We start from the raw sequence: 12,549 nt of genomic DNA, 5'->3' as shown, positions 1-12,549 counted from the left end.
ATCTGCTATCATATTTTGGAGTTGAGTTTGAAGTTGAGTTTAACATCTGCTATCATATTTTCCAAAAAAAGAAGACAACACGAACATTGCGTGTAGGGAAGGAGAAGTAGGAGAGAGAGCTAAAAAGTTGCCATTTTCGGGTCTGATCAAGAGTCGAGTGCCATTCGTGTCTGGTCAATTTTGCCAAGTCTAACCATGCATGTGGGATAGTGCGTGGAAGAGAGAAGGGGGTGGGAGCAAAAAAGCAAAAGGCTTCTGAATTTCAATAGGAGCTGATGAATATAAGAGACTTAAGCGTTATTTGAATTAACGGTCTTATTTTAATAAATCGCTAATTAAGTTGGCAACTCATTGAAGTAACATCGCTAATTAAATCATCGATTTATCTCAAGTAATTGCTAATTCATCTAGCAGTTTTGCTTACTTTTTTTTTTTGAATGACGTTCTCAATAATTAGTATCCGGTATTCGGTCTTACGTCAATTAACGGGAATTGTCAAACGTCGCCCCAAAATCATTTAAAATCGCCCCAAATCCATTTTTGTAGATCATTTTACCCCTCTTCTTTTCCACACCACCCACCATCCCCGCCACCTCCTGCCACCATCTGCCACAACCCGCCATCACTTAACTCCCCACTATCACCCTCCACCTCCTCCACCACCCACCTAGTAAGAAACTGATTTTTTTTGGGGACCATGGGCAAACGTCCGGGTCCGGATTATGGGGAACTCCGATCTGGGTTGCTGGTGGGAGTTGCATGGGGTGAGGGGCTGCTCGTGGGGATTGCAGGTGGTGGAAAATGTTGGTGGGTGGTTGTGGCAATGGGGTGGTGGTGGATTGTGGTGGAATGAGGTGGCTGGTGGTGGGAAAAAGAAAGAAAAGGTTAGAAATATAATTTCAATTTTTTAAGATTAATTTTATGTAATTTTAAAACGAGGAATCAGATAGTCATATAATATTCATCGAATTATTTAGATTTATGGCGTAAAGGACGATTTTTTTTATTTTCCTAACATTATTCTGGAAAAAAAAAATGCTTCCAGGTGAGATACTCTGTTTTCCCTACTACCCCAAATCCAACGGTTTCATTGGTAACCCTCCCAAATCATTTTGCATTCGTGTCTATACCCCATTGGTTCTTTTTACCTTCTTTATCAACCCCACTAAAATCTCAAAAAGCTAAAAGCTTCCATATTTCGTCATCAATGGAGTATAAATTGAAGGCCCCACCATTTTTCTTCACTTGAACCACATTAACCTGAAGAAAATCCCAGCAATACCAGACACACCCACCATTTCTCTTTTACTGGTCGACATTTGGGAACATTCCCAGAAATTAAAGGTCGGTGCCCCTTTCTCTTTCTCTCTATCTTCTGAACAAAATTAAAATTGACCTGAAGAACATAAACCAAAAAAAAAATAAAAAACAGTTACACCGCCTTTCTTTCCTCAGATATTTTGTATAGATTACTTAGTCGGCAAGTCGATATGTTTAACTATAAAATCTTCTTCATCCACCACATTTATCACTTCTCTTCTTATCAATTAATGGATTCTGATAACAAAATGTTCTTTCCAACAACAACAACAACCACACCAATCAATTCACCTTCTAAAATCCCAAATTCATCTTCAATTCAATCTGGGTTATTTGATCCACCCATAATTTCATTTCCTGACCCTGTTTTCACTTCTGGGTTTTCTTCACAATCATTAAATTTTCAGAGCATTTCATCACCTCTCAATTATGTTTTTCCTGAAAATTTTGGAGTTGTTCCTGAAATTGACCCAAATCCACATCCATTAGAGTGTTTACAAGGAACCCCAATTCCACCATTTTTGTCGAAAACTTATGATCTTGTTGATGATCCAACTTTAGACCCCATTATTTCTTGGGGTTCTTTAGGTCAAAGCTTTGTGGTTTGGGATCCTGTGGAGTTTTCTCGCATTGTTCTTCCAAGGAATTTCAAGCATAATAACTTTTCCAGTTTTGTTCGTCAGCTTAATACTTATGTGGGTACTTTCCTTTTTTTTTTTGCTGTATTTTATTACTTTCTCCGTTTTTTTATACTTGCATCATATGGGTTGGGCGTGCACATGAAGTAGATTAGAGAATGTAAACGGACAAATTATATTAATATATTTTTATAACTAATAGAAGTAGTTGGTTAGTTATTTCAAATAATTTGTCGGTTTACTTTCTATATATCTTTCTTAGACTGCGTGTCCAGCCTAAATGATGTAAGTAATAAAAAACGGAGGGAGTATATACTTTCTTTTATTTGCCGCTTTTTTCAACTCCTTGTATTATCATGTATTAATTCTCCCACAAGATGTAAATTTGATTGTAAAGGGACTAATTAGCTGTGTAAACACAATGCTGGGTTTGTTGTTGTATATATGGTCAATATGGACACAAATGTATACATGGATTATATTTCCCTCCTGTAAATTTATGTTCTTGTTTGTATATATTGTTCCTAAATCTATGTAATGAAGGAAATGGTTCTTCGGTGATTGCGCCTGGATCATAATTGACGGTGCTGTTGTCTACCTTTGCCGATAGAACAATGAATTTTCACCATTTTACAAGGTAGAATTTGGATTCTAATGGAATTTTAGTTGCTTTTAACTGTACGTAATTTGGTTCTTGTTTTTGAGCTTTAGCATATTGGTTTTTGGGTTGTATATATTAACAATAGAATTCCAGGATGTAGTAAAATTTCAGGTTATAATGAAATTTTGGCGTGCTGTAATATCAGGTTCTGCTCTACATGCTTATTCACTTAAAACTTATTTTGTACTCTTGTTGTATTAATGCACATCCTATGGCTAAATGTCTGTACGTTCTTAGCCTGTGTTATATTCGATGTTTAGCTTTGGACTAGTTGTGAGATGTATGCTGACTAAGCATTAATTATGGACTCATTGTTTGTTACTCGATTCAGGGTTTTCGTAAGGTTGATCCTGATAAATGGGAGTTTGCCAATGAGGGTTTTTTGCGTGGAAACAAACATTTGTTGAAGAACATCCACAGGCGTAAATCACCACAATCTCAGCAGCTTACTTCGTATGAAGGGTCATCTTCTGAATTTGGTTTAGGAAGTGAGATAGAAAAATTGAAGCAAGAGAAGAGCGCATTAATGCAACAAGTTGTCGAATTGCAGAAGCAGCAGCGTGGGACTGCACAAGGCGTAGAGAGGGTGAAGGATAAAATTCAGGCTTCAGAGCAGAGACAGAAACAGATGATTTCATTCTTGGCTAAAATTCTTCAAAACGCGGTATTTGTAGACCGTGTGAATCAAATGAAAGAACAAAGAACACTTGTGTCTCCAAGAACAAAGAAGAAGTTTCTGAAGCAGAAACAGCAAGAAGCAGGTTCTTCTGGTACACCTGTAGGACAAATGGTGAGGTACAGACCTGAGTTTAAAGACGTGGGAGATTTTCCAGCTTCTGAAATTCCAATATCATGTTCTCAACCGCAGAGTGAGCCTTTTCAAATTGAAGACGTTCCATTTTATGAATTAGCAGCAGCACAGGATTTTATGGAGATGCCCGGATCAGTTGGAGCTACTGGACCTTCGAGTTGTGGGCTCGAATATCCCTTTTGGACAGGAAAACAGGTGACAACTCCTGAACCAGATGCTTCTACTGACTGTTTTGTCTCATATCCTGAAGATTTGGTGAGACATAAAACTTTTTCCGAGTTCTCTTCTGTTGAAATAGGAAGCACGACTAAGCAGGAGGAGATCTGGAGTACGGGTTTTGATCTCAGCACAGATTTCGCAAATTCAAGCCCTGCATATTGGGGAAATACTTCTAGTTATGGTGTGTCAGGTTTTGGAACTTCATGCTCAGGGGAATTTTCAGATGTATTCGACTTAGGTTCTCTTCAGGCAGGAGTTGATAACTGGCCTGGTGATGATTCTCCTGGCCACCCTAAGACTCAAGCTTTCGAGTCAGATGATGATCGTAGGAATACTGATTCATAGGGTGCACTTGCTAGCTTAATAAAGCCAGCACTGCCCTATGGGAATTCTAGTCTCATACTAGTATATAATTGATTGGACGATTAATTAGATCATATAATATATAGTATAATACATATAGTATATATATATATATATATATATGTTTGTGTGATTGAATTTAAACGCTGATTTCTTCAGTTATGCTTCTTCAATCTCATCTATTTTTTCGTATATGTTTATGAATTTGGCCAAGTTCCCTTCTGTCCTGCTGAATACTGTAAGCTGGTTATTACTTAAGTGGGTTGCTAACGAATGCTTTACCTGCAGGGAAATCTGTTTGCGGCCAACTAAACGATTTTGAGTTGTAAATGTCACAGGTAGGCCTCTGCAGTATTGCGCCAGGCTATGTTGTACAACTAACTGAAGGATGTAGCATGATCTGGTAAGCTCTTGGTATGTGTCTTAAATTTAGTATATCTTGTTTATTTTTTTTATTTTTTTAAAGTATCAGAAAGCATATATTGTTTCCTGATTGCATTGTGAAACTACAAGTAATGCGGACCAATTGAGAGGATTTGAGAGCTAATGTTTTATTCTTAAAAACTACCTATAGTAATTAGGAGTACAGTGTCATTTAATTCATATGAGCCACGAAGGCAGTACAAAGTACAAACAAGGGGAGGGGGGATTTGAACCTGTGACCTATTGTTCTCAACACCCCAATCTTAACCACTAAGCCAAGACATCCTTGATTTAGATCGACTTATGTGGGGAAGGTAGCGGTTAAAGAGTGAAACACTTAAGAACTATCGAACCCCTCGTGGGATGGTTTAACTCCTGATAGTAACTAGGGCATGTTCAGATGTTCTAGCTAAGACTTGCAAGGAGATACGTTACAAGGATGGGTAACGATCCTCAAAAGCTTACCGACAATTGACTTATCTAAAGATCGCCTCCTCTTCATTCGTGTTATCTTTATCTAGTTGTTACAATAAACTTCCTTTGTTTCTTCATACTTGTAATAGAGAGAAATGACACATATATTAAGAAATGTAAAGAGAGAAAGAAAGTGACTACAAAGACGGTAAAATCTCCCTTTTGAACATAAAAAACAAGGTGTCTGTTACATACTTTATAATCCAGCAAATATATAATTGTACTTTTATGTGTGATCAAAAGGTATAATTAAGTAGTATGTTTTTTTTAGTGTTTGCACCCGGTCCACCGTTCGGGCTACATCTGGATCGAGGTCAAGTTCGGGGTGGTTAGGTTCCGTTCCTCTCCCAAGGGTGTTGCGGGGATTTGAACACGGGTCTGTTTTACCAAAGCCAGTCCCCATCACCACTGGGCCAACACTTACTTGGTATAATTAAGTAGTACTCCCTCTGTTTCAATTTAATCTACACACTTTGACATTTTACACTATTCACAAATTTCACTTTGACCATCATTTGTGATTTGTACGCGGATAAAATTATAGTCATGTGGGATCTTGTTAGATTCATCATAACATGTATTTTATTAATATGTAGTTTTTATAATTTTTACAAATACAAAACTAAAGATATATGTTATCAAAGTTTTGCATTGACATGCGTAAAAAGTGTAAGTGTGTAGATTAAAATGAAACGGAGGGAGTATGTTGTAGTAATATGTAGTAAAGAAATGTAGCAAGTAATATGAGTATGTAATCTGTATTATATAAGCCAAGGGAGGAGGTGTAATGTCTCCCTTTGAAATGACTAGAATAATCTCTAATAATTTAAAACGTTTTCTTTTTATAAAAAAAAATAAAAAAACGAGAATCAATGTAACTTGCCATATAGAATAAGTCAAAAATAGAACGTGCAATCACCGTTAATAACTTGACAAAATAGATTAACACAATCAATTTACGAAATTAATTAAAATCTTCAATAAAAGAAGTTAGTGATATATTCTGAAAATAGAATAATTTGTATTTACAAAGTTCAACCTATAGCGTTTTACCACTTATAATCGTTAAAGAACTATAATAAACCGCTGACAAGGAATTATTAAATCATTGACCAAATTTTCAATGATGGTATTAAACAGTTAAAAATCGGTCAACGTCAATTTTTAAAAATAATTTCTATAAAGAACCTCAATAATTGAAATTACTATTAAAATAATTTTAAATTAAAAAAACATGCTAATTCATAACTATATAAGGTTATTGACGTATTCATCGCATGCATATACAACTAGTAATGTAATATGTAATTAAAATGAAATTTCCATTTTAAGGAACGATAGTATGTAAAGATAAATGGAGGAAGTATAGTTTATGTATTTGATAATAATCTGGTAATGGTAAACATTATATGAAAGGAAAAGAAACATGGATGATTTTCTTATGTGTGATTCTTTGCGAGATACACTTATTAGTAGGGGTGAGCAGAAATTTCGGGTACCCAGACCCAGACCCGGCATGGACCCGCCGGGTCTGAACCCGGTCCAACTGGGTCTGGGTCCAAAAAAATGTTGCATCTGGTTCCAATTCGGGGTAGTATTTTTTTGGACCCGGTACCTGGTGGGTACCCAGTTTGACCGGTCCCGGCTCTGGGTACCCGGTTGGAGCGGGTATAAGTCCGGGTACCCAACACTTAGAATTGGTTTTTTTTTTCATATACTCATATATAATTGGTAATAGGATAATAGTTGTTAAGTAAAAAGTTAGTATTTAGTAGGCTTTTATGCCCATTTATTTTTCAAAAAAATTTTATTGCTCAATTGGCCCATCTTAGTATGTTGTTAAACTTACAACTGGGTACCCAGTTCTGGACCTGGTACCCACCGGTTCCGGGTCTGGGTCCGAAAATTTAGGACCCGGTTGGACCAATTCCAATTCCAATTTCCGATTTTCAGTACCCAGTGGGTCCGGATCTATGAAATTTTACCGGATATCCGGTTGTGCTCATCCCTACTTATTAGGTATTTCAAACCTAAGCGATTCGAATAAAGAACTTGACATTTTGTAGTGTGAAACATCTCCTTATGATTCAAGAACATGATTTACTTTTCATATAGTATGAGTTTGAAGACATGCTAGCAAATTGTAATATACTTCTGGTCTTGATTTGGGTACGAGTTTTGAGTACAACTAGTTATTAGGCCCGGGTTATGCCTCGGATAAGAAAAAATTTCATTTATTAATATAATACTTTATGATAATAACACTAAATACAACTTAGCCTAGTGGTAAAAACTTAAGTATATATACTTGAGGTCTTGAGATCAAACCTTATACTATGCAATTTCTTAATTTTTTTTTATTGTACATGGATTACATGAACTAAAACTCCCTGGGAAGAGCGCCATGTGGCACATTTTCTTGTTTTCGCACGTTTTTTAATATATTTGTATAGATGTGGTTAAAAGTTTTAGAAATGATCGTTTTGCATTATTTTCAACTGAACTGCCACCAAATCATGTTTTACTTTGATTACGAGATTAATATACAGCTTTGAGGTTGATGCTTGTTTGGAATTCGTCTGGGGTGAGAAGCAGAGTTTAGATGCTTGCAAATTTGCTCAAGTTTGAGATTAGATGTTAAGTTCGATGCTTTGGTCGAAATTTGTTGCCCCATATGTTCAAGGGTAGGAGCTTCACTGTTAGTTTTGTTAGATTTCCAACTGCAGTTAATAGTTAAGCTTAAGCATTATAGATTTATAGTTGTATTTCAATGGAAAATAGTGAAATAAATTTAAATTAGAGGTGAGTGTTGAGTTGATACTCTTTGATTTAGTTTGTTGAGTTGTCCCGTTATTTACCATCATATAGTTGTCTTTTTTTTTTTTTTTTTTTTTTTTTTTTTTTGATTGGGAAATTAAGTCAGCTCAAGGGCTAACCCCTACCAAGCATGCACAGCATGCTAAGGAAATACCCTAACATAATGCTGGGGGTAAGGATCGAACCCCTGACCTTTAGGATCAGAGGGGAGTGCTTTACCACATGAGCTAGTTCCTCATCCTTTCACTCTCGTCTTCTATGAATTACTTTTAATCTCTAGCAATTTTAAGTTGCAAACTTCGGGTGATTTTGCTCAATACGATTTCTTAGACCCATATATATATGTACGCTTTGTAAGTAAGATATATCTTTTGATTTGGTGATGATAGCGAATGAAAAAGAAATGGTTGTGATTTGAATTACAAACCGAAATCGTTAATTAGAAATCTTCAATTTAAAAACGATTTCCAATTCATATATTTTAATCAACATTTTTTTAATTATCGAAATCTATGAACAAACGATTAACATGTTAGTGACTGTAGATTAAATAAGATATATGATTAATGTGTTAGAGAGATATGTGTTTTTCTCATCGCCTCTCTTCTCTCGGTTTTTCACTCATCGGTGCCATCGGTCCTTCCCTTTCCGGTTTCGGGCCGTTTTGTCTGTGTCGTCGCGGCGGTCAGGCCACCGCAGTCGCTGCTCGAGTGTCGGTTTTCCCCAGTCAGTCGTCGTCCCTGTGTCTTTGAGCGATTCCCCCCTCCCCTGTTTGGTGAGTTCCCGTTTTTTCTTCCCCTTTCGTGGTTGGTTCTGTGTCTCCCACCTTTCCTTTTGGCTCGTCGGCTTCGTCAACCCCCAGCTTCCCTGGTCAAAAGTCTCCCCTTCCCGGTCCCCCCCTCAAGGTAGATTAGGCTAAGTTTCCCCTTCCCCGTCCCCTGGTTAGGTTTAGGCATAGTCGAGTGTCCCTTTCCCGTCCCCCCACTAGTATTAGTTGGAGTTAGTTAGTTTAGCGTGCCTAGGAAGCGTACGGTATAGGTTCTTTGACGGTGTGTTTTGCCGGCGTGACTCTATGTGTCGGGTGGTAGTTTTTGTTTTCATTACTTTCATGTTTGTTTATTTTCGATCTGTTGAGCGTCGGTCTTCTGGTTTTGGAATTGTCATTTTGGATCTTAGGATCTGTCAGTGGGGCGTAGTTTCGCCCCAAATTCTCGTGATGACCTCATGTGTCATCACACCTAAAAAACGCATCTTGTGGAAGGCCCCCCAACTTGATTTGGGGCACGTCAAGACCTCCACCTCGTTTTTCGGGTTTCAGTCTCATGTGACTGATTTTCGAAGACCCTCGCAGTAGGGTCCGAAGTCACGCTTGAACGTGACTTCTTGGTTCGTCGAATCAGGAGAATCCCAGGAGGCTCATCAAGGACCTTGGGATTTCGTGCCTAGTGGACATTGTGCTCTACTAGGGTTTGTACGGCAATCTCTTTATGAAGATCGTCAGAGTTGTGTATTTCAACAGATTTCCTCTCATATCCTATTTCACTCCTTATCGCTTAGGACAAACTTTATTCGGACTAGACTGTTATTAGTTAGTGTTTATGTTAAGTTGATTGTAAGAGTTAGTGTTGTTTTTCATAGCGTTAGTTGTTTCTTGTTTTTGTTTCGTTTGGTAGTATTACCATTAGGTTGTACTCCAACTTTTAATTAATGCAAATTTCCTCGTTGTCAAAAAAAAAAGAGAGATATGTGTTGGGGTGTACTCAATTTGTCCTTTTTACTTTCTATTTCTCCTTTATGAACTCAAATTTTAAAACTTTTGACCACGCATTTTCAACAATATGCAATAGTATATATCATCATATGGAACCTCGCTAGTTTCTTTTCAATATGCAAATTTAGATGATCAACTTTTTATAATTTATCATTATGTAATCAAAGATACTGATGGTTAAATTAAACTCATGTGTTGGAGATTGTTACAAAAGAGAACGAAGGAAATAGTAAATGTACAATAGAGAAAGAAGTAAGATAACTTCATCATAGTAGCAAGGCAAAATTGGGCTTAACGCCCTGAACTATAGTGCAGGTGCACCAAACATTTCCAACTACAGAAAGGTGTAGTCCATACCTTTTTTTTTGACAGGATAGTCCGTACCATAAATAAGGTCTGTTGTAGCCTAAATAATAAACGGCTCTCCATGAGACATGTGGATGCATCAGGAGCGTCCACGTGTACACTCAAAAGGAGTAAAAAATAAGCTTAAACTCCGTGTTTCACTGAAAAAGGAGTAAAAGTCCACCTTTTGACCTGAAAAATTATTCATGGCTCAAATCCCAAAAATCGACTGCACATGATTGGCTGATATTTATCACCCAATCATTGTCTGCCACATGTCAAGGTCTGATTATCTGACCAATTAGGTACCCCTATTTTAGGATGACCTCAAATGGCAACATTCAAGACCCCAACACTATAAATAGTCCATTGAAATCAGAAGGAAGGTAGCTTTTTTGAACAGTGTGTCCATACTCTGTGAAAATACTCTAATCACTTTCTCTCTTTATCTCTACTTTTCCTTTTCACTCCTGATATCTAACTTAAGGTTCGGAGGGGGAACCACCACCCAGACCTCCCGGGTTGGTCCCTTCTTTTGCAGGTTTGGGAACGAAGCTCATGTTCCCGTTACGAGATTCATGCATCGTTGCGTACAAGTTTCCATTAAAGAACAGTTCGAAGAATAGGAGTTTACTTGACGGCCAAATAGCCCAAAACAAGGTCGGTGCCCAAAATTCTCACGGGATTCTCATCCCTTTCTTATTTTCTTCTTTTTTAACCCTAACTTTTTTACTTAAACAAAAATAAAAGGGCACATGTCTTCATTTTCTCCTTCCTCAACTGAACACAAATTTCTTTTTACTTCCCCAAATTTCCTTTTACTTTCCCAAATTCTCACTTTCTTCCCATATGAACCCTAAATTCTTAAAAAGTAAAATATGCATAATAACAATAAGTTCAACTTCATATTCAAGTTTCAAAAATAATTCAAGTACCACTTTAGGTAATGGTAGGGTTTATAGTTGACATTGATTGTTTGTATTAGTCCAAACTACTTAGAAGTTTAACCACAATTAAGGAAAACGTTTCTATAGTTTCCTAATATCTAGCACGCGACTCATATCCAGCAGTGAGAATTACGATCACCGACCTCATTAATGGTACGCACTGCACCTACGACCATATGGGGTATTTTGGCTATAAGTCATAGTTGAAGCTGTTTGTCTTACTTACTAATGTCTGTTATTGCTCACTGATGAGCTGGCACAAGTTGTTAGAAGTTAGTTTTAGTTTGTTACGTAGCTTCTTATACACTCTTGTATTTTCTGCTTGTATATATAGTTTTCTTAAGGCTGTAATTCATTTGAGATTAAATAAAATTAGATTTGTTCCACATAATTCTTTCTTTTTTTCCTCTGAGATAATATGATTATCTCCGATCCACATGGTATCACAGCTAAAGGCTCGTATCTGATTATTTTTTTTATTTTATGATTGATTTCAATCAATTTTGAACTAAAATCAAGACAATTTCCAAAAACTTTTATTTTTCTTTTTGATCTAAATCAACAATCTAAGTTGTTTTTCTTTCAAATCTTGTCTGAATTTGATCCAAATCAACATTTTAAGTTGATTTTTCTTACAATTCTTGTCTGAATTCATTCTAGATCAACAATCTATCAGTTGATTGTTGCGGTTTTGCATTTTTGCTGTTCTTAAATTTCTTGAAAAATGACATAAACCTCACAAAATTCTGTTTCAGAACCTCATAATAACCTTGTAGGTTATACTGATAAGTACTTAATTCTTAGGTTCAGGAGATCAACCTGATCAAAATCTTGGAGCTCATAAGCTTAATGGACACAATTTTCTCACCTGGAAGCGAGGTATTAGGTTAGCCTTGGGTGCTAAAAATAAACTGACATTTATGGATGGAAAAACTACAAGACATCCATGAGATTCAGAAGAGTTGCATAAATGATTGAGAAATGATTACATGATTCAATCATGGCTACTGAATTCAATGGATAAAATGATAGCTGAAGGTTTTATTCTACAGCAGTCTGATCTGCACACCAACTGTATGAAGAAATTGTTGAGAGGTATGGACAATCTAATGCACGTCAACTCTTTGAATTACATAAACAACTTTCTTCTATTCAACAAGGATCTGATTCTTTTGTGCAATATTATTCAAAATTGAAAAGAGTTTGGGATGAAATACAGTTGTTAGATGGATTTCCTGATTGTGATTGTGGTGCATTAGATAAGTGTTCTTGTGGTATTCTTAAGAAGGTTCTTAATGCTGATCAGAAACATAAGTTAATTTAACTTCTTGTTGGATTAGACAGAGGTTATGATACTGTGACTACTAATATCCTAAGTATGGATCGTTTACCAAATGTTAATTGTGCATATTATATGTTATTGCAAGTTGAAAGGCAGAATAGATTGAACATTCAGCAAGATACCCCACTTCATACTAGTGCTTTTGTTTCTATGAAGCAACAGTCATTTCAAGGAACCACTCCACACATTCATCCTTCTAAAACTGACAAAATAGATGGAAAGCGATTTAAATATGATAAAAGTCTCAGAAAATGTGACTATTGTAAGAAAGTTGACCACACTATGAACCAGTGTTTCAAATTGACTGGAGTGTACCATGAATGGCTTCTTAATATGAAATCTAAAGTCTCTGGAAATAGTTCTGTTAATAAAATGGTTGCTCATGTTCGTGACACTACTGGAGGACATTTACTTGTTG

At 36.5% G+C, this 12,549-nt stretch overlaps 1 protein-coding gene across 8 annotated transcripts; it reads left to right on the top strand.

Moving 5' to 3' along the window:
- Nucleotides 1–1,011: 1,011 nt before the first annotated feature.
- Nucleotides 1,012–11,874, top strand: LOC104898487 (heat stress transcription factor A-3). 8 transcript variants are annotated; one of them, XM_048647850.2, is made up of 4 exons: nt 1,012–2,015; nt 2,951–3,625; nt 4,351–4,415; nt 5,181–5,560. In XM_048647850.2, the coding sequence occupies exons 1-4, from the start codon at nt 1,491–1,493 to the stop codon at nt 5,344–5,346; spliced, it is 1,431 nt and encodes a 476-aa protein (XP_048503807.1). In that variant the 5' UTR covers nt 1,012–1,490; the 3' UTR covers nt 5,347–5,560. The 8 variants fall into 8 exon arrangements, with proteins under 8 accessions (XP_048503807.1, XP_048503809.1, XP_048503811.1 ...); XM_048647852.2 differs by lacking the exon at nt 5,181–5,560 and adding an exon at nt 11,594–11,874 and having other exon boundaries at nt 1,018–2,015; XM_048647854.2 differs by lacking the exon at nt 5,181–5,560 and adding an exon at nt 10,355–11,155 and having other exon boundaries at nt 1,019–2,015.
- Nucleotides 11,875–12,549: the final 675 nt, after the last annotated feature.

This window comes from Beta vulgaris, chromosome 7, assembly GCF_026745355.1.
Source record: "Beta vulgaris subsp. vulgaris cultivar EL10 chromosome 7, EL10.2, whole genome shotgun sequence".
NCBI lineage: Eukaryota > Viridiplantae > Streptophyta > Magnoliopsida > Caryophyllales > Amaranthaceae > Beta > Beta vulgaris.
Note: the sequence above shows the minus strand (reverse complement) of the source record. Positions and strands in the feature narration are given on the sequence as shown.

Coding starts and splice junctions, on each gene's coding strand:
- LOC104898487 (XM_010685572.4), top strand. CDS start 1,491: ATGTTTAACTATAAAATCTTCTTCATCCACCACATTTATCACTTCTCT. Junction 2,016..2,950: donor TTCGTCAGCTTAATACTTAT/GTGGGTACTTTC, acceptor TACTCGATTCAG/GGTTTTCGTAAGGTTGATCC.